At 48.6% G+C, this 26,176-nt stretch overlaps 1 protein-coding gene across 5 annotated transcripts in view; it reads right to left on the bottom strand.

The window, feature by feature from the left end:
- Positions 1 to 2,810: 2,810 nt before the first annotated feature.
- FHOD3 (formin homology 2 domain containing 3) overlaps positions 2,811 to 26,176 on the bottom strand; it is a 194,728-nt gene continuing 171,362 nt past the window's right edge. For 4 of the 5 annotated variants that reach the window (XM_077304679.1, XM_077304682.1, XM_077304681.1 and 1 more), the window contains 6 exons: positions 21,890 to 22,080; positions 18,420 to 18,612; positions 13,535 to 13,558; positions 10,552 to 10,723; positions 8,625 to 8,786; positions 2,811 to 5,162 (listed from right to left, as the gene is read on the bottom strand). In XM_077304679.1, coding sequence (XP_077160794.1) covers positions 5,080 to 5,162; positions 8,625 to 8,786; positions 10,552 to 10,723; positions 13,535 to 13,558; positions 18,420 to 18,612; positions 21,890 to 22,080 — 825 coding nt within the window. In that variant the 3' untranslated portion in view covers positions 2,811 to 5,079. The remainder of the gene's footprint in view (positions 5,163 to 8,624; positions 8,787 to 10,551; positions 10,724 to 13,534; positions 13,559 to 18,419; positions 18,613 to 21,889; positions 22,081 to 26,176) is intronic. The other variant, XM_077304680.1, reaches the window with a different exon arrangement.

Below are 26,176 nucleotides of genomic sequence, written 5' to 3'. Positions count from 1 at the left end.
ACCCTTGCTCTACTGGAATCCAGCCACCTCCCACCTCCCATGCCCGCTCCCATTCTTAGCAGAAGCCATTCCAGAGGGTTCCTTCAGGCATTTGCTGGATGAGAGGCGGGGGCCGGTGAGCAGCCTGATCCCCTTGTTGAACCCTATTTGCAGTTCAGTCTGTGGGTGCCTACACCTGCGAAGGAGGAGTGGCTGAATGGGAAATGCATGGGTTGGATCCCACACTGATGGAAAGGGGTCAATTTTTTAATTGACCCTCTTCTCCCCACTCCCTCCTTGTGCTGTTCTTGGAGGCCCAGCAGAGTGTCTTCCTTTTTTTTTTGGTTGCAGTGGGAGAAGAAACACAAGGAAATCATGCTTTGCTGATGGAAATACTTCTGCCAACAGAAATATCTGGCAGGACCCAAGCTGCATGAGCACATTTTGAAGAAAGTTGTATAGGGGTTGTCCTATTGCATGGATCAGGTGCTCCAATGCTTAAACAATATGGCCTTCTGTTTCGGGATCAGAAATAGGGCAGACTTGGATATCATTCACTGTCCAGGCCCAGAAGTGGCCATGTTTCTTGGTCAGAAGCTGATATATGCCGGTCCATCTCTGTCTGCAGTGAGGCAGCCACAGCGCAGAGCTGCTAAGAACTGGGGGGGGGGGGATCTTTCAGAGGCAGCGAATCAGGGCTGTGTTACTCTCTCCCTCTCCCTCTCTGAAGTGCTGTCAAATGGCTCATGACTTGTGGTGGCCCCATGAATTAATGATCTCCCAAATATCTCCCCATCAACTGTCTTGCTCAGGTCTTGTCTGTGGCTTCCTTGGCTGAGTCAATTCCCTTCCTGCTGGGTCTTCCTCCCTTCCGTCTGCCTTCGATCTTTCCTGGCAGTCCTGTCTTTTCCGGGGACTCTGTAATCTCAAAAAGTGGCTAAACTACAGCACAAAGGACTATGTTCTTGGGCCAGTTCAGACTTTGTTTGATCTAGAACTCACTTCTCTTTCTGGTGGTCCACGGCATCCATAAAAATCTCCCCCAATATCAACAGCCCTGCTCAGGTCCTACATCAGGGCAAGGACAGACGCACGGGGATACCAATATGGCAAGTCAAATGTTCCAAAATGACTTTTATGGAGTCTTCAAACTTCCATTCTTCTTTATTCTTGTATATGAATCCGAAATGCGTTTCGCTCTTTGGCTTTATCAGGGGACTTCAATTTTCAGATTTTGAAAAACAACTTCGATATAGAGAAATAATCTCCTAACAGAGAGTAAGATAGTTTCAACAATTGCTATTTGTAGCTAAGGGCGTTTAGCTTCTCTATACTGAAGTTGTTTTTCAAAATATGAAAATTGAAGTCCCCTGATAAAGCCAAGGAATGAAAGGCGTTGGGATTCATATACAAGAATAAAGAAGAATGGACGTTTGAAGACTCCATAAAAGCCATTTTTGAACCTTTGACTTGCCATATTGGTTTCCCGGTGCCTCTGTACTTGCCCTGCATCCGGTCCTTCACTGGGTCCTACCCCTCTTTCTTTATTTCAAGTCCTACATCAAGCAGGCCTCGTGGAGGGGAGATGCACTGCTGGGTGTGTGTGAACGAGATCTTGGGGGTACTTGAGGGCTGTAAGCTAACTATGAGCAGACAGTGTGAACTGGTGGAAAAGGCAGCAAACGCAGCCTTGAAACAGCAAAATGTCATAGTCCCACTGGATACCGCATTGGGCAGTCCTGACAATTACAGCAGTTCCTCAGTGGAACAGGATTCCTCGGGAGGTTTCCTCCTTTGGAAGGTTTGAAGCAGCGGCTACACAGCTATCTTGCATGCCCAGGATCAAGAAGCAAATTTCTTCCAGGCCAGACCGGCCAGGGATTTTTTTTGGGGGGGGGGGGGGGGCGGAATCATCTGAGCATGGAATGAGGGTCACTGTGAGTGGGAAGGTAGTTGTCAGTTCCCTCAATTCTGCAAAGGGTTGGACTAGATGACCCTGGCGGTCCCTTCCCACTCTTTGATTCTGACCGCACCTGGAATAATATGTACAGTTCTGGAGGCCTCATTTTAAAAATGACGTGGAAGAAACTGAGAGCCTGCAGAACAGTGTGACGAGGATGATCCAGGGCTCCCTAGGAGGAAAGGCTGAGGGTCTTGGGAATGTTCAGCCCGGAGAAGAGGAGGTTGAGAGGGTCGTACTGCCTCTCTTTAAGTATTATGCAAAGTCGACACTTGGGACTCGCGGGAATTGCTTTAAACATTGTACAGAACGGTTTCAGCTTGAATCAGAGTAGCTGAGCAGTGGGATGGGCTGCCTAAGGAGGTGGGGAGCTCCCCCTCACTGGTGGTCTCCAAGCAGTGGCTGGACAGATCCTTCTCCTGGAGGCTGACCTGCACTGAGCAGGGGGTGGACTAGAGGGCCCCTTCCCACTCCATCCACCTCACACCGGACGTCCTCATTTCCTTCAGCTTTTCCCAGCATTCCTGTCTTTCCCAGAGACTCTTGTCTTCTCATCATGTGATCAAACCACACTAGCCTCTGCTTAGTCATTTTAGCTTCCGGGGACAGATCAGGGGTGACCTGATCTAGAACCCTTTTGGTTGTCTTTTTAGTGCTCCACAGGATCCATAAAACTCTCCTCCGACATCACATGACAAAGGCATCCACATTCCTCCTGGCAGCTTTCGTCACTGTCCAGTTTTCACGCACACTCCTAGCAATGATGAAGATGAGGGCACCTATTATCTTGCGTTTGCTGCATTCCCACTGAACGGAGACGGCTCCTTCTGCAAGATCCGTGTGGGTTCAGAGACCTGCAGGACCCCGGGAGTTTATTTCAGCCCTTTATTGTGACCCCAGCAGGAGGGTACGAGAGGCTGAACTAGCAAACCCCTCCCAAATCCAACTTGTGTACAATACAATGCTAGGGAACACAACCAGGCCCTCAAGGCCTATCAGGACATGACTGGACCCGAGTCACCTAAATGGTGTAAATAATTCCCTCCTCCCCCCATGCACGCACACTGCTTTGGCTTGGAAAGACAGGGTGGGGAAAAGAAACACCAGACTCTCCCTGTGCTGGGGGGGGGGCATGAGAGCAACCTTCCAAAGCTGCCTTTTCCTCCAGGGAAACTGATCCCTGATGTCTGGAGACAACATAGTTCTGGAAGACCTCCAGCCCCCACCTAGAGGTTCATAACCCTAGGGGTGCCAGAAAAAAAATGAACCCTCCAGAACATTTATCTCAGAAGAACTGCTAGGATTTCTCTGCTCTCCTGCGTAAGGGATATAACAGCTGCCTTTCTCCCATTATTTTCACCAGCGATGGGGAGTGACCCAGTCCCCTATTCTTCCCCCCTCCTCTGTAAGTGCTTAGGACGAAGGCAGGGAGTTTTGGTGGCAGGGAGGTCAGAAGGAGAAACAGTTCAGGATGGGGCGTTTCTTGCTGAAGAAAGAGCATCAGGGTTAGTGCTTGATGCCCAAACAGGGTGCCCTAGAAAACATCTCTGGGTGTTTTCTTAATTTTAGAAACTCACAATAATTTCTAGTATACACTGAAGAGAAAGGGGATTTTTTTCCCCTCTAATGGCTTGAGTTTCAAAATGCCCCCACCAAAGCCTAATCCCATATTCTAGAAATAAACAAAAGTTTTCTGAAATAAATTCCATTCTCTTCAGTGTTCCGGCCCAAAGGGCATCCCAGCCAGGCTTCATCCAGAATCCCTGAGGAAGCAGCAGGCAGCGGGGCTTTCACGGACCCACACAGGAGACGGCTACAGACCATCATGGGACACAACCCTGCGGTCCAGTGAAGGAGCTGCTGGCACCTGGGGCCTTATTTGCTCCATTTCCTCACTGGTGAGCATGCCACTCTCTGGCTTCCTACGGGAAGGCTGGGGCTGGGCTTCCCCAGAAGAAGCGACAGTCGTCTTATGGGCAGAAGGGCCTCTTGTGTTACAAACACAGGGCCCAATCCCTAGTGCCCTTGACTCAGAGGTATGTTACGGTGCAGAAATGTCCCTTTTGCTCCTGCGCTCATCAAGCTGAATGGCACGGCACAGAATTAGCACAGTTCATCAGAGTTTCCAAGACAAATGTTGTTCGCAGGAAAGCCCAAGATCAGCTTGGACTGGGCTATGGAAGAATAGTCTCTCAGCTGCATTTTTTAAGCTGCAGTCTCTGGGTAGAGAATGAAAGTGGATGGACATGGACAACTCCCCCGCACTGCATGGGGGGCAGAAGGGTCAAAGGCTGAGGAAAACGGCACTGGAAACCTTTCGAGCTGACTGCTGGCATACTGTGGTTATGGAGCATACATTCATCTCTACAGCTGAGTGACAGGAGGTAAACTGTGCAATCCCTGTGCAAGTGTGCTACTACACAGAACGTGCTGTGCACAAGCGTGTGAGATGCCCTAGTGGCACTCCACCAGAAGGAAAACAAGGAGCCCTCATAAAAGAGGACTTCCGTTCTTCCAGGACAGAATAAGTGAAAATTGAAGGCACCTGGACTCTGTAGGTAGACCTGTATATGTATATGTGTACACACACTGAGACACTCAGACGGTATATACACAAGTAGACATACATTTTTACATTCTTTGGTGGAAAGATAAAAAGAAGGGTGCATTTCTGCTCAGCCACCTTGTTGTCTGGAGGGTCGCAGTAACTGTTGCACAAGTTGGTTTGCCTGCTTAGAGGCCTGCCCTTGGAACAGACAGACGACTCCACAATTCCCACAACTGGCCACAAGGAGAACGAAGAAGAAGAACACCTCCCACACTCAGCAAGACATTCCCACGGGAACACCTCAGGAGCCACATCCATGAAGTCGGACAGAACAAGCACCATGCAATCTCCAGAATCCTCCCTCGCCCTTACTTTTATCAGGGTCACCTACACAGGTTTTGCTTTAACCCTTTCTGTTGTTTGCCTTTTTCACTTGTTTGTTTGGCCTGCCTCAGTGTTATGAACGTGGACCTAGGAGACAATGGGATATCAGGAGCAGAGGGTGGGCCTGGCAGGAGAACGCTATGCCCAACGGCCGTCGGCAGCCTCGGTGGCGTGTGCGAGGAAACCTTTTCTGCTGGGAAGGCTGCTGTCACACCTGCATCTCCGAAGTGCCCATCAGACCCAGCGCTTTGGCTTCTTCTGGGGTCAGCCCGCTCTTTAGCGTCCTCCTTACTGTGGCCAGAAAAGAGAAGAGGGAAAAGGACTGTGATGCTGATGGGAGATGCACGGCAGCAATATCCCCAAGCAAACGGCAACCGTGAGCATTATTTTCCCAAGATGACATTTTATGCGAGAGGAATGTTGGTATGGATTTAAAGAAATGTAGATGCACTGGGGAACCAATAGGGCAATAAAATATCCAAAATGGACTTATAGAGAGTCTTCCATCTTCAGTAATTCTTTATTCTTTATAATTTCACACAAGTCCCAACGCGTTTCGCCTTATAGCTTTTTCAAGGGACAATGGTTTTAATATTTTGGGACCAACTTCAACTTTATAAAAGAATCTCTTGACAGAATATAAGGTCATCCTAACAATAGCTAAATGTAGCTTGTAGCGCTCCAGATGTAAGCTTCTGTATAGCAGCCAGAGATTCATCTGTACTGTAAAGCAGTGGTCTCCAACCTCCGGTCCAGAGACTGGTCCCGGTCCGTGGATCAGTCAGCACTGGGCCACGGCTCCTCCTTGTCCTCTTCCCCGGCTGCTGCCTCGGGGGCTGCCCTGCCACTCGGCCACCAGCTCACCTTTGGTGCTCTCCAGTGGCCGCTGTGGCTGGGGCTCCCCCTTGGTGTGGTACTGCGCAGCTGCTGCTGGCAGCGCCCCCCAGCGGGAAGTCAGGGAAGCCGGTGGGAAAGCAAGTGGAGCAGGGGCTCAGGCGGCAAAAGACTACCCCCCCCCCCCACGTGACTCAGTAAAATTGTCAAGTGTTGACCGGCCCCTGGTGATAAAAAGGTTGGGGACCACTGCTGTAAAGGACTGTTCTAGGCAGGGGTCTCCAACCTTTTCCTGCTTGCAGGCATCTTTCGCATCCTGGCACAGCACAGTGAGCGCAGGACACAAAATGGCTGTTGCAGCAGTGATTTTGTGGCTGGCTCCACCCGCTACAGCAGCCATTTTGTGTTCTGTGCCCACTGTGCTGTGTGTAGCCAGTCACAAAATGGCTGCTGCTGCTTACTGTCGATCATTCTTATCTCCATGGATTTTTGCTCTTTTGACTCTTGTCTTTAACAGATCAAGATCCAAGCAAAGGCAATCATTGCAGCTAAATATTTAGCGACTGGTACAAGGCTGTTTTACAGTCCTCATCTATGAGGAAAAGCAATTTTTTGAGATGGTAAATTCACATGACCTATTAAGAGGGAGGACAAATGCCTTTCTCTTAAAGCAGACCAGATTTCACATTCCAGATTTCACATTCCAGATTTCACATTCACATTTTCAGAGTCAAAGCTCCCTTCCTCAGATGCCATCAAGATTTTCTTGTGGGCTGCTGAAAGTAGCAGGGTCTACTCTCAGCATTTTGCAGTTAAGAAGGGTACATCCGCCCGTGAATCTCCAATTTTTATATATTTATTTCCTTCACTGTGTTTCCCCTGGAATTAAACCCAACCAAATGGCGACGAATTAAACTGAACTTGTTAGTCCAGTGTGGTCCTGGCATCTGTTAAAGACCTCCATTATGCTCTATGCTAATTTGCTGCTCGCCCTCGCCCTGTTCGTACGGACCGGCAACCTCCATTTCAATAGATCTGAAGAAGTGCCCATGCACATGAAAGCTTATACCTTGGATAAAACCTTGCCGGCTTTAAAGGAGCCACTGGTCTCTAACTTAGTTCTTGTCATTGTGCCAAGAGGACAAAATCCCATCTCATCTTGATCAAACTGGCATGATAAAACCCCACTCTGCTGGGAGGCCCACCCAATAATTGAAATGCATTTGGACGTATAGAAGTTTGTGAGTAATGGCCCAGCAGCCTCCTGAGCAATGCTGGATGGAACATTCTAGATGAAGTTCCGTATCTGGTCAGACATTTCAGGTTCATAGAACTTTCCGAGCATCTCCTCCTAAGCACCTGAGGAAGACACCCATTTTGGAGCCAACTTTTTGCTCACTCTAAGGCAGGGGTAGTCAAACTGCGGCCCTCCAGATGTCCATGGACTACAATTCCCAGAAGCCCCTGCCAGCGAATGCTGGCAGGGGCTCCTGGGAATTGTAGTCCATGGACAGCTGGAGGGCCGCAGTTTGACTACCCCTGCTCTAAGAGTTGCGTTGAGACTCCGATAATCAAGCTGGTGAGAGAGCTAGGATTTATTACAATTTGCAGTGGAAAGAGCCTCAGTCTAAACATTTACTGAGACCTTAATCCTTGTTGATATTTTTCACCAAGCGCAAATGAAAACCAGCTCAGTGGAATAAGGCACAGCATTTTATTACTCTCTCATTTTGCTCGGGCGAGCAATTCTCCTGGGAACAAGGGGCCTGGCAGAGATGAAGAACATATGGGGGACCTTAATATGTGGGAGGAGAGAAGAATGGAAGGCAGATTCTTGAAGAAATATTTAACCAGGGCAAGCTGCTGAAATATTCACATATATACTAGGCATGCACACACAAAAGGGTTAAGTTAGAGAGGCCGAAGGCACCTAGAAACCTTGGCACCATAAGGCATTGGACAAGCAAGTGGGTGTGGAGGGGTAGTTGGGGTGAGGTCAGGGGACTTGCACTGCTAAAAACTGGAGCCTATTCTGCCCCTGGACAGAAAGCAAGCCAGTATGAGCTTATGGGCATGGCTGGAATGCCTGCCTTCTCCATCCAAACATTTACTCCATGCAATTCCCAAATGGCTCAGGGGCAGAGCATCTACCTGGCCTGTGTAAGTCCCAGGTTAAATCCCGGCCACTTCAATGAGAAAGAAAGACCTCTGCGGGGAACATGGAGAGCCCAGGACAGCTGGGGGGGGGGGATAATCTGGACAGACCGATAATCTGACTCAGGATAAGACAGGCAGCATCATAAATGCCCTTATGCTCATGACTGAGTCATAACCCGTCTAAGTTGTTGTGGACTTTTTGTGGCGTTTCTAGTCTGCTGGCTCAGAAATCAGTTCCGGGGGTGGGGTGGTTTGTGTTTTAACCCATTAACGGTAGCCTGGACTACATTTAGCTCAACTCTTAAACAGACAGTACAATTCCCCAAACATTTCAATTGTTGGGTTTTGTATCAGCCAGTACTAGTTTGACAAGACACACAGAATTTTGTGGTTGGACGCAACAAAAACAACAGGTTCAAGGCATGAAGCATGAAGGTGTCACAGAATGCTCAAGTGAAGACAAACCTTTTTATTGGGTAGACTAAGGTGGGTAGCCAGGCTGGTTGGAAGCAGCAGCACAAAATCAGTCATGGCACCTCTAAGCCCAACACATTTAATTCTGGGTACCATCTTTTATGTGTATTCTTACCAGAACATGATCTCTGATGACCACGTCCCACCCAACTTTTGCAATTTGGACAAACTGATGATGGTTTTTTTTTATAAATGGTCATGCCATTAACACATTTGTTTTGACCCCACTGTTGGTCCAAACCCACAGAGGGCCCAACAGACCAGCACAAAACGGCTAGCTCTGCTTACGTGATTTCCTGTTTGCTCTGGATCGCTTCCTTTCCCTGGGCACTGCGCGCTGGCTGGGCACTTGCGTGGCAGACTTCACGATGCGGTCCATGATTTCATCGGCAGCATCATCAGTGGCATTGGGGGAGTCGTCGTTGCTAGCAGCCCACGAGCCGGCACGGCCTGGGAAAGACAAGGCAGAGGTCTCCACCACTGCACCTGCTGTGTTATGGGGTCACCTGTATTGGTTTCTAATGGCTTCAGCAGGTGAAAATAGTGACAAAGGTTTAAGGACATCAGTATCTGGGAACTACTGCAGAACAGGTCCCAGGTCCAGAGGAATCCCTGCACTTGTGCTTTCTGGGCAAAAATGCCCTGAGGTTGAGAAAATAGCACAATTTATCTTAAATCAAAATGCTATTCTGCTCCTGGTATAATGGACGTTGTGGGAACGAAATTGATCTACAATGGACTTGCCTTGAACACAGTAAGCCTAAACAAGCAAAACATTTATTTTAAAAAATGGCACCCTGTTTTTCTACTGGTTTAAAATCTGTTTTAAGGCATATCATCATCATCATCATCATCTCATAATAAAAATAAAACCCAAATGTAATTTGTTATTTGTTATATTGAAATTGATAGTGTTTTATGTAAATGTTCCAAAATGTTTTATGTAAACCATCCAGAGCCGTAGGGAACAATGGTATAAAAATATAAATAAATAAATAAATAAATAAATAAATAATGGAGCCACCACTAATAGCAATAGAAGAAACCTAGTACACCTCAGTCAACATCAAGAAAACGAAGATCATGGCATCCGGCCCTCTCAATTCCTGGCAAATAGATGGGGAAGAAATGAAGATAGTGACAGATTTAATTTTCCTGGGCTCCAAGATCACTGCAGATGGGGACTGCAGCAAAGAAATTAAAAGACGCTTGCTCCTGGGGAGGAAAGCTATGGCAAATCTAGACAGCATCCTAAAAAGCAGAGACATCACCCTGCCAACAAAAGTGCATCTAGTCAAGGCTATGGTCTTCCCAGTTGCAATGTATGGCTGTGAAAGTTGGACCATAAGGAAGGCCGAGTGTCAAAGAATTGAGGCTTTTGAACTCTGTTGCTGGAGAAGATTCGTGCGAGTCCCTTGGACTGCAAGGCGAACAAACCGGTCAGTCCTAGAGGAGATCAGCCCTGACTGCTCCTTAGAAGGCCCGATCCTGAAGATGAAACTCAAATACTTTGGCCACCTCATGAGAAGGAACGACTCCTTGGAGAAGAGCCTAATGCTGGGAGTGATTGAGGGCAAAAGAAGAAGGAGACGACAGAGAATGAGGTGGCTGGATGGAGTCACTGAAGCATTAGGTGCAAAGTTAAATGGACTCCGGGGAATGGTAGAGGACAGGAAGGCCTGGAGGATCGTTGTCCATGGAGTCGCGGGGGGTCGGACACGGCTTCGCACCTAACAACAACAACAAATACACCTCAGAGAGGACTGCTGGGAGGGGGAGGAGGAGAGGAGGAGAACCTGGAACTGCTTTGGACCCACAGTTGGGAGAGATTACGTTAAGGCAGAAGCCAGAAAATCCACTAGCTCAAATTCAGACATCTCCATAAAAATGTTAACTGGGCACATGACGGATGAACTGAGATGCTGCTCACCTCGTTAGTCTTCTCCTAGCAGATGGCATCCTACCCCAGCAACAGGAGCACAAATGGGCGCTTTCATGATCGTCCTACTCATCTCCACTGCTCTGAGAGCCAGTGTGAGAACATGCAAACAAACAAACAGCATTGGCTCTCTTCCCCTGTCTCATGTCCGCAGCACAGGCTGTGCAAACCAGTCTGATCCCCTGACAGTTCCAGATGTGTGACAAGGAAGAACAAGTAACAACAACAACAAAAGCAGCAGCAAAACCTGACGGGGGCCAGGTTGCCGAAGGTTACCGCGGTTAGCTCTGCTTCGAGTGCGCCCTCCTAGCATGCTGGTATTCTCCCCACTTGGAGACGAAGTCTTCAAGACAGCTTTCATGTGCTCATGCTCTGCTGCATCTTCTGCATACTGCAGCCCCTGTGGCTGGTTCTGAGGTGTGGGAGAACTGCAGGAGAACTTCCCAGACTGGAAGAGGAAAACAAACAGGTCAACAGATTGCCAGATAGTTAGATAAGGCAGAGGAACAGACAGGTACACACAGCAAAGTAGATACGTTTACAAATAGAAAGACATATTGATAAATGAGCTCAATAGACATACACATACAGACATATACACAAGACAGACAAACTGTAAAACATATAGCTAGATAGCTAAACAGGCAAGTAGATATACACAGAGGAGAAGAAGAGTTGGTTTTTATACCCTGCTTTTCACTACTTAAAGGAGTCTCCAAGCAGCTTCCAATGACCTTCCCTTCCTTTCCCTACAACAGACACCTGGTGAGATAGGTGAGGCTGAAAGAGCTCTGACAGAGCTGCACCTCGCTCAAGTTCACTCAGCTGGCTGCATGTGGAAGCGCAGAGAGTCCAACTAGGCTCTCCACATCAGAAGCTGCCACTCTTAACCGCGACACCAAGCTGGCTCAGAGATCAGTTCCCCTGAAGGAAATGGCTGCTTCGGAGGCTGAACCCTGTTCCGAATTCTCACTGAGGTCCATTCCCTTCCCACATCAACCCCCCCTAGGCTCCACCCGCAAAGCTCCAGGGATTCCCCAACTCTGAATTGACCACCCTACTTATCAGGCCTGGCTGGTGTCCTCACAGATGGGAGACTGTACAGGGGTAGTCAAACTGCGGCCCTCCAGATGTCTATGGACTACAATTCCCATGAGCCCCTGCCAGTGTTCGCTGCCAGTGACCAACGGTCACTGATTATTGTCACTCTCCCGTGCCGTTTCACTGAGCTTCATTGCTTAATAGCAGGACTGATATGTTTTAAAGTTTGCTATCGTCTGGCTTTAAAGGTTAACATTAAATAAGAAAATGTTCTATTTTCTGCTTCTGTGGCCTTGACTGTTTTGACTAGGAAATGTTTTAAAGAGTAATTATTTTAAGCAACTTTTCCTGAAAGCAGGTAGAGCTCAAAGCCCAAGTTTCAGACGTGGTATAAGAACGTTTTGTTTCTGAGGCGAAGTAAACAGTTTTATTATACATATATATACACATCTGTATTACTGGCCCACCTCTGGGCATGTAAAGCTGATCTTAAAGCTGATCTAATCTTTCAGAAATTGTGCAGAATACCATTTAAATTTTTCAGGGAAAACAGACTGAAAATGAACACTGGAAAACACATCTGCAAAAACAATATTAAAATAAAAATAAATTAGGCCTGCAGATTCAGACACCACCCCCACAACGATCTTCAGGACAAACTCACCAAGTAGGTTACTTTAATTATTTAGTAGAACCCCAAATGAGAACAGTTAAGGAAAAGAGCTTGCATTTTGGAACCCAGTAGCATCTTAGGGCCCAGCAGGGTCTTGTGGAACATGAGATTTCAAGAATCAAAGCTTCCTTCATGAGATGTCATTAGAAAGCTCAGACTCCAAAAACTCTTTTTGGTCTCTGTCTAAGACACTCCTGGACTCAAATCGGGATGGCTTGGTGCAGATGAACACAGCTCTCCTCTGATGCAGTTTTAAGCAGGCAGAGTTAGCAATGATTAAGAAATCCACAGTCACGGCAAAGTTATTTGTTAGGAAACACACGTCAGACGGCAACAGGACACGGGGCCCGTGCACTGCGGGATTCTTACCTATGCGTGACCTCGATGGACCTTTGCCCACCTGAGCACAGCCATCCATAGAGACGGAACCCGTCAGGCAGGCACCCTGCCCCATACACCCTCATCTCAGGGCGGCTAAACCTGCCTGTTGCCCTCCAAGGCCCATCGAATACCGAGGGCGAGTCAGTAACCGTTCGACAGAAAAACGGAGAGGAGGAGCAGGAGGAGGAATGCCCTTGCTTACAGCCGAAGGGGGCGTGAACTGGAAAAATGTGATTGGTGGCCCAGTCCCTTCCCACGCGGCTTGCAGAAGGCCCAAAATACGGCTGAGGGATGGGAAGCAGCCTGCTCCCTGTTGCTGAGCCGTTTCCGGCTGTCTTGTGCAGTTCCTTGAAACGGGGACTCCACAAGTCAGCCGGAAACAGCGGAGAGGCAAGCCGGGTGTCTTTGCTGCACAGCTGGACTGGTGGCTTCCTCTGGGAGTAGGGAGCACTTTTTTTTTACTGTGCTTAGTGGCTGAGTGTGGACAGATCACGAGCTACAGACGGAAAAGCAAACCTTCACGACACCCCATGGTCAAGTCCACACTTAATCAAGCCGCTTCCTGTGATGCTCAGCTCCTGTGTCTCTTCCTGGGACCGTGGGCCCTTAGAAAATGGCTCACGTGCTACCTGGCAGCAGAGGGATCAGGCCCACCTGTCTTCAGGGGTCACTGCTTTAAGGGTCTCTAGAGATGCAAGGGAAGGGAGGTGACTCACAGGGAGACCCCCCCCCCCGAAGGTAGGTAAATCTCCTGAGTCTCCCATTCATTCTTTATGTCTTATAGCGCACCAGCAATTCTCCTACAGCACCCAGTTGGGAAATGACTTCATCCAGGGCATCATGGTGACTGACATTCCTCCAGCAAACTTACAGTAAATGCTACTGTGAGATGGTGAAATGTGCAGATGAGCATCTCTCAGCAGGTGGTTAAGAATTCCCTCCCCCGCACCGCCCATGCTCAGCCTTGCCATGCGGTGTCCGAGCAGAGATGACGTCATCATGCTGGCAGGAAGCCGATGGGGAGTCCTGGCACTACGGGGGGGGGGGGGGGAGGCAGAGCCATGAAAGGCATGGTGTGGGATGCCTATTGCGCTGTCTGTATTGCCAGGGGATCTCACAGCACACCGGAGACCTAAAAAGGACATGCTCTGGACAGAACCATACCTCCATGTCATCTTCTTCATCCGTCTATCAGAGGAGACAGAGGACAGGGTAGAAAAGGACAGAGAAGAATGTTTAGGAAACGTAGCACCATCCAGACAGGAGCCAACAAGGAGATGCCATGAGGATCAACAAGGGAAGGCAAGCCGGGAACAATATTTCATCTTGAGGAACCTAACTCATTCTTTTGGCAAGTTAGTTCTGTTCCTCGCCCCCCCCCCCTGATTTTCATACACCTGCACGTCCTGGGGGGTCGCTAAGTCCTCTTGAGATATGGGTAGTCCTGGAAGTCCTATGGGTACAGCTCTGTGGATCTAGGCTCTGTCTTAATCTTGCTTAATCCTCCCCCCCTTTTTCTTTTGCTAGGGGAATGTTAAATAACCGCCGTGTCTCTCTCATTCCTTCCTGTTGCCTGTCCCTATCTCTTTTTGGGACTGTGTGCTTCCGACACCACCAAGAGACAAGCAAAACAGCCAGCACCTAGTCACTCGGAAGTGGCACGGATGAGAAGGTCGCCATGAGAGGGCTACTGTCGTAACAGTTTTCTGGAAAGTATGCATTCCAGGTGCCCACAAACAACAGGGCATAAGTGAACTTTACACGTAAGTACACATAAAAGGAGCGTTTTGGAAGAGAAAACCAATGTTCTGAAGACGTGTGAATGAACACCAAAGCTTATGCCTGGAATTAAACTTGGTTGGTCTCTAATTGTTCTTGTCTATGGGTTATGACAACGCTGAGCCTCTTATGGCGCAGAGTGGTAAGGCAGCCGTCTGAAAGCTTTGCCCATGAGGCTGGGAGCTCTCACAGTTCTGTGGGGTCGGTGAGATGGCACTCTTCTGCCAGGCCCATTGTTGAGTTTAAGGCCGCTTAACATTATGTGGGCCTCCTTGCCAATCTTGCAATCCAGACTGAAGATGGGGAGGGGGGGGTAGGGAGAGTTGGGAGTTTTAATTTTAAGGTGCTTTTAAATGTTGATGGTGAATGTTTTCATATATGTTGTAAACCACCCCAATAATATACTGATGAATATATTATTATTATTATTATTATTATTATTATTATTATTATTATTATTATTATTATTATTATTATTAACTGTCATGTAACGTTTGTTGTACTGAGCCCAGTGACAGTAACAAACTCTGGCTGAAGCTGCTGTTTTTATCCAAAACCCATCCATTTTTTAATTCCAGAAATATTCACAACCAGCAATGGAAGCCAGATTTGTTTTGTCTTTTATGGCCTTTTGAGCACAGGGAACGTGAAGAAAAGGCTCGCTGGGGGACAGGCGGATGGCTGGCAAACATTGCTTTTTACGGGGATGTCTCACCAGGGAGCTGTTTGTTTTGCTCTGGGCCTGTGCCAGGGAAAGGCATCCCTCCCTCCTGCGAGGGAACCCGTGGTGGGTCTGCTCCCTTTGCATACGCATCTCCAGGGAAGCCTCTTCCTCGCCAGCAAAAACAAATCATTGCTGGCCGGTGGCAAACCAGGCATGCTGCAGGACAGGAAGAAGGACTGCTGGGGATGAAAAGGCAGCCCAAGGGGCAGGCTCAGTGCAAAACCAGTGGAGTCCGGAGAGGCCACCTGTTCAGGGCCTGAACCAAACCTGGACTGTCTCACAACACTGTGATGTTCTGTGCAGTCTTCCCAGCCCCGGTATGTGCGGCTCCTTTTAATTCCAGGGCCTGTGGAGGAGGCCAAATGCCCCACTGTCGGCTTTGTTCCTATGGGCCCTGCAGGGTGCGAGGAGCGGGTTCAAGCTGTGCCTGCTCCTCCTGTTTGGTGGTCTAGCCTGGTGTGATTGGAGCCCTTCACTCACCTGAGCCCTTTTCCCAGGGAGGTCCTGGGAGGTTGGCAGAAGCACCTTCCTGGAGTACTCTGCACTGTGTCCCTCACTGGCTCGCACCTGTGTCTATGCTGACTTGCTTAGAAACTTCCCTCCTGGCTCCCAGATCCCTTAAGGCAGGGGTAGTCAACCTGTGGTCCTCCAGATGTCCATGGACTACAATTCCCAGGAGCCCCTGCCAGCATTTGCTGGCAGGGGCTCTTGGGAATTGAGGTTCATGGACATCTGGAGGACCACAGGTTGACTACCCCTGCCTTAAGGAATCTCGCCCGGCAGGGGTGAAAGAACATCCTTTCCTCTTTGCAGAATCCTGCCCTGGCTGTTAGGGGGCGAGGTGGCGGGAGGGATCTATGGCAGAGTCAGGATCTTAGCTCACATCCCCGGTTCTGGCTGAATAGAACAGATTGTGCTGAGCCCTGGACGGTCCACGTGGAGCAGCAGCACTTTTCCTGGGTCAGACTTCCTCTGACTCTCCAGCTTGGGCATCAGTCCCCATTCATCTCCAGTACTCTGAGCACTACCACCCTGTCTCTGTGCTCTCAGCCTCTTGACGGGCTTCCTGAGTTCCATGGGGTGCTGGAGGGCCACTGGATCAGGGAGGGGCTTCGGATTTTCCCTCCTCCACAGCCTCTTCCCAGAAGGCCAAAGGAGCAACGGGGCCCTACGACCATCTAGCGGCAGCGGTCCACCAGGATGCTTACAGGACAAAGCCCTAGGATCAGGGCCCAAGGCAACTCCTCCAGCAGTCAATGTATTATTTTGGAGTTGATTAGATGCTGAAATGCCCGGATCATCTTAAAATGTAGATGCCTTGCTGAGCACAAGGGCAGAATAAGAAATTAAAAGCCGAGTCATTTAGTACATCCATGGATTATAAGGGCCATTCCGCACTCGTTCAAAATAGCACAATGGTTACAAATTGAAATCGCTACTGGTTTGCTGTTATGCACAACGTCATTGACAATCTGCAACACTCCTGAAACCAATCCGCAAAAAGCGCTTCGTTGTAGCGCTTATAGGGAAATCCCAAAAAGTGGATTCACCCTCCGGAAAGCGCTACACTCCTGCAACCAATCTGCAACACTAGCAGGAAAGTTCTGTGCGTTACCATTGTTGCGGTTTCTGCAAAGTCCCTCCCCCTGGCTCTCTCCTCTGATCTTCCGGCGAAGCGATCGCCATTTTTTTTTTCTCGGAGCAAGCAGAGGTCGACGCACCGGCAAGCCTTCATTTACCCAGCAAGGCTTCCCTGGCTGCAGTCCCTTCCCAGAGCTGTTTTAAGTCACCAAGCATGAAGCAACACACAGCCCCGTTTGCTGGTTTATTTTCCCTTTATTTTCACTGTATTTTCGGCCGAAAATCGCGCAGTGTGGGGGGGGGGGTATTTTTTTTGTGGCAACGATGAAACGGCAGCTCAAACACCACCTGCTAGCTAGATGGGTCTCTCCGTTGCAACGAATCAACGCAGATTCATTGCAACGTGTGTGTGTGTGTGTTTTTTAAAAACCTTCCTTAAAGGGAAAGGGGCTTTTTAAGAGCATGATAACGGCCGCCCATTGGCTGCTTGACGGCCAGGGGTGGGACAAAGTTCAGCAATATCGCTTCCTGGCTAGCGATTTTTGCCGAGACTGGAAACATGTGGGAAACGATAGAAACGCAACTGGATTCCACTACAAAGCCAGGTATTTAAATAGTGGAATAACGACGAATTCCACTATTTAAAATGGCGTTTTTTCGTTCCGCAACCAATTTGCTACAGAGATCCTGGTGCGGAATGGCCCTAACTCTGCATAGTGCATGGGGGGGGGGGGGAGAAAGCTCTCGGTACAATCCATCAGGACTGTCCCTTTTCTTGGCAGCCTAATATCCATGCGCCAATCATTGTCATGGCAAGGGGAGAGATGCATTTTGCCACACCTACACCACACTGTGAAGGGAACGGGAAAACCAGGCTCTTGATGGGAGTCTGGATTTAAAAGAAAACTCATCCAGCAACAATACATCTTGGGACTCTTAACGCCCGTCAAATGACAGATACCTGGGACGCCGTAGCCACAAGACAGGCAGTCCCCAGATCTAAAGCCCAGCCTTCCTGCTGGTGTGTGTTGTCCTCAGGCGCTCTGTACTGTGGGCCACGAGGCAGGCCAGGAGGGACGCCAAAGCCCCGCTCAGAGGAGGCTCCGTGTGCGATGAGGCCTCTGCATCCCTCTAATCGAGATGCCAGAGTAGCCTTTCTAAGACAACTGGAAACTTCTATGAAGCGCTGCCACTTCTTTACACTTCATTTGGACTGAGAGAAACAGCGCGAGCTTAAAAGATCTGAAAAACTCCGGAGACTTCTAAAGGTCACATCACAGAGAAAAGTAATCCAGGGCTGTTTTTTCCCCTTTTTTAAATCAAAGTCGTCTGTGAACCTCAGCCAGGTCAGCAATCCTTATCAGCTGATATCGTTTCTGAACCCAAATGAATCATTCCTGCTAGATTTATTGTCAGATAGAAACAGAATCGTTTCCTATTCTATGCAATACTAAACACATAGGTCTGTTTTAATGCTATTAATACTCCGTGCATGCAATGAAAAGTCCCTAATTCAAACCATGCCTTTCCCCCGGAGGCCCTGAATTCTCATCCGAAGTATGGAAACCCGGCTGGAAGCTGGTTTGTATTACCTGCAGTTAATGTTAGGGCAGACAGAATGTCTAACTGTGGCTGGGGATCGGGGAGATGCAGGCAGAAGAAGGCAGGGGACAGGGGGAGGTTCCGGCTCCCAGAATCTCTCTTCACAAAGGAGGTGGGAAAGCCAACTGATAAATCCTGGGTGGAACAACCTCCTGGTACAGAAAGGGACTCTCCCTCTCTGGGCCCAGGGAGCTTCTGGCTTTAGTGCGAGCTTACCAAAGGTCGCCAAATCCCATTGAATCCCCAACAGGTGAGGCCATGAGCCGCTTCCGGTTCTCAGAACGGCCAGAGTGAGGGGCCTGCAACAGCCCAGCAGCCAAGCTTTGCACAATGTCAGGGGCTGAGTTGGAATTTGCCACTTACATCTGTGATCATCTTCCCTCTGGTTTTATTTCTCTCCCGGTGATTGGCTCGCTTTTGCTTCTGTTGCAGAACCCGTTCCCTGGTGGTCCGATACTCGAGGGCAAATTCACTAATGATCTTGCAGAACTTGTTGATGTTCACTTCCCGGATGGTGTAAGGAGGGTAGCCCATAAATAACAAGAACGAGTGGAACCTGGGAAAACAGAATGAATTATCCTTTGTAGTTTCCCTCCTGTGAAATCTCTCCAAGCCGACTTTTTCACCAGGACAGACGAGGGTCGGTCTAATAAGCACGGACTATGAGCTTGTTACATTCTTCCTTTTTCCTCCAGTCACTCTTATGCCGTCCATTCAACATCCTTGCCAGAGCTTGTAATCAAAAACATAACATCACAACAATTCAGAAGAGCGAAGATGCCTCCCTCCCCCCACAGACGGTCAAATAGTTAATGGGACCCTGTTTGTGTTCAATTGTTAGCTTTGCAGCAAACAAAAAATGCCAGGGGTGGGGGTGGGGGGATACTTCTTATATTTAAATTTAATTTGTTTGTCTTACTTGGACTTCAAAGAGACTGTGAGGACGTTTTGAAATGTCTAGACAAAAAGAATGACGATTTCCAGGCTAACCACACAGAAGGAAAGCATTGCTAGTTCACAGAGGAAGCTATAAAATCCAGATCTCTGGCCCTGATGAACTTCAGGTTCACCGTTGTAGAATGCTGTTGCATTATCTGAGCTGCTTTATGATTCCCTGTTTTTCTGATAGAATCATACAGGTGGAAGGAACCTCCTGGATCATCACCTAGTCTAACCCCCTGCGCTATGCAGGACACTCACAACCCTTCCACCTCTATGATTCTATGGTTCTAACCCTATCGCTCATCCACTGTCACCTGCCACTCCCTTGAACCTTCACAGAATCAGCTTTTATTTAAAAATCTCCAGAGATGGAGAACCCACCACCTCCCGAGGAAGCCTGTTCTACTGAGAAACCGCTCTAACTGTCAGGAACTTCTTCTGGAGGTTTAGATGAATTTCTTTTGAATTAATTTCATCCCATTGGTTCTGGTCCGTCTCACCAGGACAAGAGAGAACAACTCTGCTCCATCCTCTACATGGCAGCTTTTTAGATACTTGAAGATGGTTATCAGATCCGCTCTCAGTCGTCTCCTCTCCAGGCTAAACAGACCAAGCTCCCCCAATCTTTCTTCATATGTCTTGGTCTCCAAACCCCTCACCATCTTTGTTGCCCTCCTCTGGACATGCTCCAGTTTGTCTACATCCCTCTTCAACTGGGGTGCCCAAAACTGAACACAGGACTCCAAGTGAGGCCGAACCAGAGTAAAGTGGTACCATCACCTCCTGTGATCTGGACACGATACTCCGTTTGATACAGCCCAAAATCCCATTTGCCTTTTTAGCCAACAGGTCACACTGCTGACTAGGAGTCTACTAGGAGCCTACTAGGAGTCACACTAGGGCAGAGTCTGCACTTACTTTGTTTATTCCATTGTCAATCCTGTTGAATCCAGATCGCGTTGAACTCGAGTCTTCCTCTTCCCCCCCTCCCCATTGAAACAGGAAAGTGTTCTGCACATGGTTAGGGAGGCTCAGAAGAGGGGGGGGGAGGCAAATGGAGACTCTTTCTTTGTTTTCTTGAAGGGGTGGGGAGAGGATCGAAGAAATCAGAAAAAAAATCCAAGACCAACAGAAGTTGAGAGAAATTAGGGGATTCTCCTTTAAGGCAGGCTTGTCACAAGACCACCTGTGGCCAATCATGGGTTCCCTACCACAGAGGAGAGCCCAGATTCAAAACAATGCGATTTAAAAATATATTGAGCATTAAAAGCACTCCAAGATATTGCACAATAAAGATAGGGTCACTCCGGATCAATCCTTCTTGCTGCAGAAAGAAAATTTAAATTGCCCAAAATCCAAACGGAAACGGGACTGAATTGACTTGGGATTGGAATAAAAGCTCAGTGTAGTTTACACCTAGGAGTCTTGGAGTCTACCAACTCCTAGATCCTTTTCACACATGCTACTGCCAAGACAAGTGTCCCCCATCCTGTATTGGTGTAGATCAGGGGTAGTCAACCTGTGGTCCTCCAGATGTTAATGGATTACAATTCCCATGAGCCCCTGCCAGCAAATGGGAATTGTAGTCCATTAACATCTGGAGGGCCACAGGTTGACTACCCCTGGTGTAGATGGTTTTTCCTACCTAAATGCAGAACTTTACATTTGTCCCTCTTGAACTTCATTTTGTGTTTCTCTAATGCCACTCACTATCAAGGGCGGCATGCCAAGCTGCTGGTCTACTGCTGAGCTGTGGTCCCTTTCTGAAACGAACATACTGAACTAGAACTGCCCCCTCTGCCTGGCAGCAGCTCTCCAGGATCTCAGGTGGAAGTCTTTCCCATCTCCTCCTGCCTGGCCATTTTCAAACTGCTGAAGTCAGGGATTGGACCTGGGAGGCCCTGAATGGCCAAGCAGATGTGCTGTTGCTGAGCTATGGCTTCTTCCACCTGCAAAAGTAAAACCCTGATAAAGTTTTTTTTAGGAAGATCTTAAGGCCCGTCCAATGAACAGCCAACATACAGAGATTCTTCTAATTTGGGTATGAGAGTGAATCTCAGGGCTGCCACTTCTGGCAACTCCCAGTCTACCTTTCCCCCATTCTTCTAACTGAATTGTAACCAACAGAGATCAACTCGGCTGCAGCTTCTGTGACACAGATCCCAGCGGGTCAGAAATCAGCTATGCACATGTATGGCTCACATTTGTCTCACCCCACCCAGTGGGAGGTGCCTTCTGCTGCCGCTAATCAGTTTTAGATCTGACTACTGAGACCTGCAACTCTAGATCCTTAACTTGGTGGTAGAAAGTGCTGAGTCACACCTGACTTATGGCGACCCCTTATGGGGTTTTCAAAGCAGTTTGTCCCTGGCTACTTCTGTGGAGCAACCCCAGACTTCCTGAGGGGGTCTCCCAAACAAGTCCTAACCAGAAATGACCCGGAAGACAGCTTTGCTGGGTGCCCCTTGGTGAAACTTCCAGGCAACCAAGCCAAAATTGCTCTCCCTGCAGCTACTGAGGAGAAGAAGGTGGGCAATGCTAACAAAAAGGAAGCAAAATGGTTTCAAGACAGAGCTGTTTCGCCAGGCATGTGGTCGGGGCCCTGGCAGGCAAACCTCCAACCAATTCTGGCCTCACTGCCATGAACTGGGAGGGGACTGGAAAGATCAGCCCCTCCCAAATCAAAACCTGAATTTATTTGGGGGCTAAATAGAGCAGAATGTTTTTAAAGAAGAAGAAGAGTTGGCTCTGTATTTATCCTGTTTTAAAGACATTATTGTTATTAATTGTTGTTACCCATCCTGAGGGTAGGAAGGGTGGGATATAAAAATAAAGATGATGATGATGATGATGAATGCTCATCCGCAGATTCCTATTCCCAGACGTGGTACCTGTTAATGATTCTTCTGTGGATGATCTTGAGGATTATTATTCGTTCTGCGCAGTCCTTAAGGAACTCAGACATTTTTTGCTTCAGCGTTGGTTTCATTTCATGCTTGGCTATTGCTTTCAGGTGATCCCATGATGCTTTGCAACGCTTCTCCATCTGACATAAATTGTCCTGAAGCTGTTCAAAGTCCACCTGAAAAGATGTAAGAAACAAAAAAGAATTCGTGTTTTAAAAAAGAAAAAGACACACCTAGCTTATTCAACCACACCGAGAAGCTGCTTCTCAAGGAGGCAAATGCAGCCTGCATGCAGCAAGACAGGGGTTTGACAGACCTCCTGAGCTTTCCTGGTGGGCTGCAAGCCAGCCACCAAAAACAATGGACAAGGCCCCCAAAGGCCACCTGCAGTCTGTCTGCAGTGTCTGGTCCAACCTTTAATGCGGTCAGCCGCTGATTCCTAGGCCACTAAAGGCAATCTAGATCTATATCGATCTATTCTAGGCTGGCCTTTTCTGGCCCAGTTTACTGCCTCTCTTACAACTTCAACAAATCTCCAGGGAAATCCAGACCACCACAGGCGATCCACCTGCCAGTGCTGCCAGGATCCTGTGTGCTGAGCCATGGGAGCCTCCCTTTCATTACTCCCAATGAACAGGCTTTGTTTATTTAAAAAAAACCTCTTTATTGAAGGAATAATGAACTGGACATCATAGAAACCTTGCTAAGACTGAATGCTTGAATTAAACTACTCCTTTATTTGCCCTTCCCTGCAACAAATGGTTTGGGTGCAAAGACAATCCCTGCCTGCTGGGATTTAGTATACTGGGAAAGATGGCAGTTCCCACATCTTTCGCAGCATATCTTATAGATCATGTCACTTATCTAAACATTTGAACAATGCTCAGATCCAAAGTCAGCTTAAATACATCAAAAGGCAAGGGAGCACTTACAAAATCTAAATCACCCCATCTCTCCGATAAAAGCACGCTTACAGAGATTGGGCACTTATTTTTACAGTTCCTACAATATCAGTTTTTCCCTCCCATGACAAAGAAACTGTTAATCTTGGAGAAGGCTGTTGAGACCTTTCCTGGTATCGACAGAGCAAATATCAACTTGTGCAATAAAGAAGCAAATAGTTGACGAGTGGTTTCCTGAAACCGGCCCCGCTGTCAGCCCAGGCTGCAGCTTCCCAAAGGCACGCAGGCCAATGAGGAGGCCTTTGGCAGCCTCACCAGCAGGCCCCTTTTTAAAGAAAGCTGGCGGCCCGCGCCAGGCCAGTGATGGGATTTTTCCTACCTAACATTTAAAAGTACAATTCATTCCTTGGCCTGACAGGGGATGGCAAATAATATGAAAATATGAAGTCCTTTTCGATAGCCTGAAATATCTCGTCTCCTCGTCTAAGAAGAGAGGGCACCCTGAGTTTTGAGCAGGGGTAGTCAAACTGCGGCCCTCCAGATGTCCATGGACTACAATTCCCACGAGTCCCTGCCAGCGAATGCTGGCAGGGGCTCGTGGGAATTGCAGTCCATGGACATCTGGAGGGCCACAGTTTGACTACCCCTGGTTTTGAGCAACAGCTCCGTGCTTTTCTGGGAAGCCGGAGCAGCAGCCTGAACCTGTGACCCAAGCTTGTCCGAGGTTGGGATCTAACCAGGGCCAGCTGCGGACAGTACTGGGATGGGAGACGACCCAGGAAGACTGGGGTTGATCTGCTTCTGTCTTGCTTAGGACGTGCCGAGGTGGAAGTCACCATGAAATAGTGGAGATTCGTTGGCACAGTCTTCTTCGAGGGCATTAAGTGGGAAGTGCATGGAGAGTCCCTTTGGGGGCTCCTTCTGAGGAGGTTAGAGGACCCACCGCCTAGTTCTACCTGCTGTACTCAAAACCAAACTCTGGCAAGCTCTTTGGGGAGGAAAGTGTGTGTTCCCTATCCCTTGTACTCTGTGTGGAGAGAAGTACCTTAAGGAGGGTGACAGGAAAGTGTCTGTCGTATTGTAGCCTTTGTTTAGTAAGACATTAGTATTTTACAACATTGAGAATATCTTGTCAAGAACTAGAACGAAGGTGGCACGGGCCAGGACGCCAGCAAGATGTAACAGAGATCAGGTGCCAGGGACTCCGAATGTGAGGAAGCGGACATCTGATTCTAGGGGCGAGCAGCAGACACACAGGCTGTCGATGGAAGTTCCTACAGTGGCCATGCACACGGAGCTCCTTGCAGAAACAAAGCAGACACCGATCTCTGCTTATGATTTATGTCACGGTCATTCCAGACCTTCCTTTTACAAAAAGCAACACCTGGAGAACGGTCATGAGATGAGCAAAGATTGATTTCCTTTTTCCTGGGGCGCAGCGCGAAGACAGCCTCTCTTCCAGACCTGCTTTTGCGCAACCAAGTTTCCAGTGTGCGCCACCACGCACAGCTGGCTCCAACAACCACACTGCCCTGCTATTTTATTTTAGATTTTTGCTGCTGAAATTCCCCAACTTCAAACTAAGAAGCATGTCCAGGTGAGTAGCTGAGTTGCTTTGGTCTGATGCAGCAGGAGCACATGGGCCCTAGAGGAAGGGCGGAATATAAATTTGATAGATATATAGATAAACAGACAGATAGACACTCTGGTATCTTTATGTTCATTCCCATACTCTGTGCTCAAACTCTGTCCACACAGCAGTCTCCCAGAAGCTGTCAAGTCTAGAAGCTCGTGGTCAATGCTGTCCAGTCTAGAAGTATTGGCAGCATCGAACTGCCTTGGGGTAGAAGAAGAAGACGAAGAGTTGGTTCTTAGATGCCGCTTTTCTCTACCTGAAGGAGGCTCAAAGCGGTTCACAGTCGCCTTCCCTTTCCTCTCCCCACCACAGACACCCTGTGAGGTGGGTGAGGCTGAGAGAGCCCTGATGTTCTTGCTTGGTCAGAACAGCTTTATCAGTGCTGTGGCAAGCCCAAGGTCACCCAGCTGGTTGCATGTGGGGGAGCGCAGAATTGAACCTGGCATGCCAGATTAGAGCCTCTTGTGGCGCATAGTAAAGCAGCTGTCTGAAAGCTTTGCCCATGAGGCTGGGAATTCGATCCCAGCAGCCGGCTCAAGGTTGACTCAGCTTTCCATCCTTCCGAGGTCGGTAAAATGAGGACCCAGCTTGCTGGGGGGTAAACGGTAATGACTGGGGAAGGCACTGGCAAACCACCCCGTATTGAGTCTGCCATGAAAACGCTAGAGGGCGTCACCCCAAGGGTCAGACATGACTCAGTGCTTGCACAGGGGATACCTTTACCTTTACCTTTACCTATGCCAGATTAGAAGTCCGCACTCCTAACCACTACACCAAACTGGCTCTCCAGTTTGGACATCTGGAGGGCTGCAGTTTGACTACCCCTGAAGGTCATCCATCAGGGTGACCACCGCTGTTTCTACCCTGTGGCCAGGTTAGAAGCTGTATTGGAAAGGGTCAAGGGCTGAAGCTTCATCCAGGTTCACAGCCGCTTATTCCACTAACTTCCCCAGGAATGCCAGGTGTGAGATGGGGCAGTAGCTAACCAAGTCCTGAGGGTCCAGTGATGGTTTCTTCAGTAATGGAGTTCCCACTGCCTCCTTCAGCCCACTTTTTGTGACTTGTGTTCAGGAGCCATGATGGGGCAGGGGCCAAGTGGACAAGTGGTGGGGCTCATGGAAGCTAGCAGGCAATCAACTTCATCCTGCCACAGGCACCTGAAGTCATTGAATCCCTCTCTCGGAGACGGCCAAGGGGCCTCTAGTTCCATTACTGTATTAAAGATTTGGGGAAGGGAAGGTCGTGGAAGAGCATCGAGATTTTATCTGTGAATAAGCTTGCAAATATTTTGTAGTGAATTGGTCATTAATTTGGTGCCCTTCAATGAGAGTTGTTAGAGACTGAACTATTTTGAACAATTGTGCTGGCCATGAGCTGGTGGATGCAATGGAAGCATGCAATGGAAGCATGTTTTGCAGATTCCACTGCCATCTCATAGGCTGTCATAAACATCCCACAGGATGTTCTCGATGCTTCATCATGTGTCTTTCTCCAAGCTCACTCTGGTTGTCTCCACTCGCTCTTTTGTCACGCAGCTCCTCTATATACCAGGGAGCTGGTTTGTGGCGAGGTGGAGAGGACATCCGGGAATGATTCTGTTGATGGGGGCTGGCATGAGGTCATTCCCATTGTCAACCATTGCATCTAAAGCATCGTTAGGAAGGCCCGGGTCCTGCAGAGCATTCAGGAACCCATAAGTCTCCATGAGCAGGGGGAAAATGTGCTTTCGCCTAT

The sequence above is a fragment of the Paroedura picta genome, chromosome 11 (genome assembly GCF_049243985.1).
Source record: "Paroedura picta isolate Pp20150507F chromosome 11, Ppicta_v3.0, whole genome shotgun sequence".
Classification (NCBI taxonomy): Eukaryota; Metazoa; Chordata; class Lepidosauria; order Squamata; family Gekkonidae; genus Paroedura; species Paroedura picta.
Note: the sequence above shows the minus strand (reverse complement) of the source record. Positions and strands in the feature narration are given on the sequence as shown.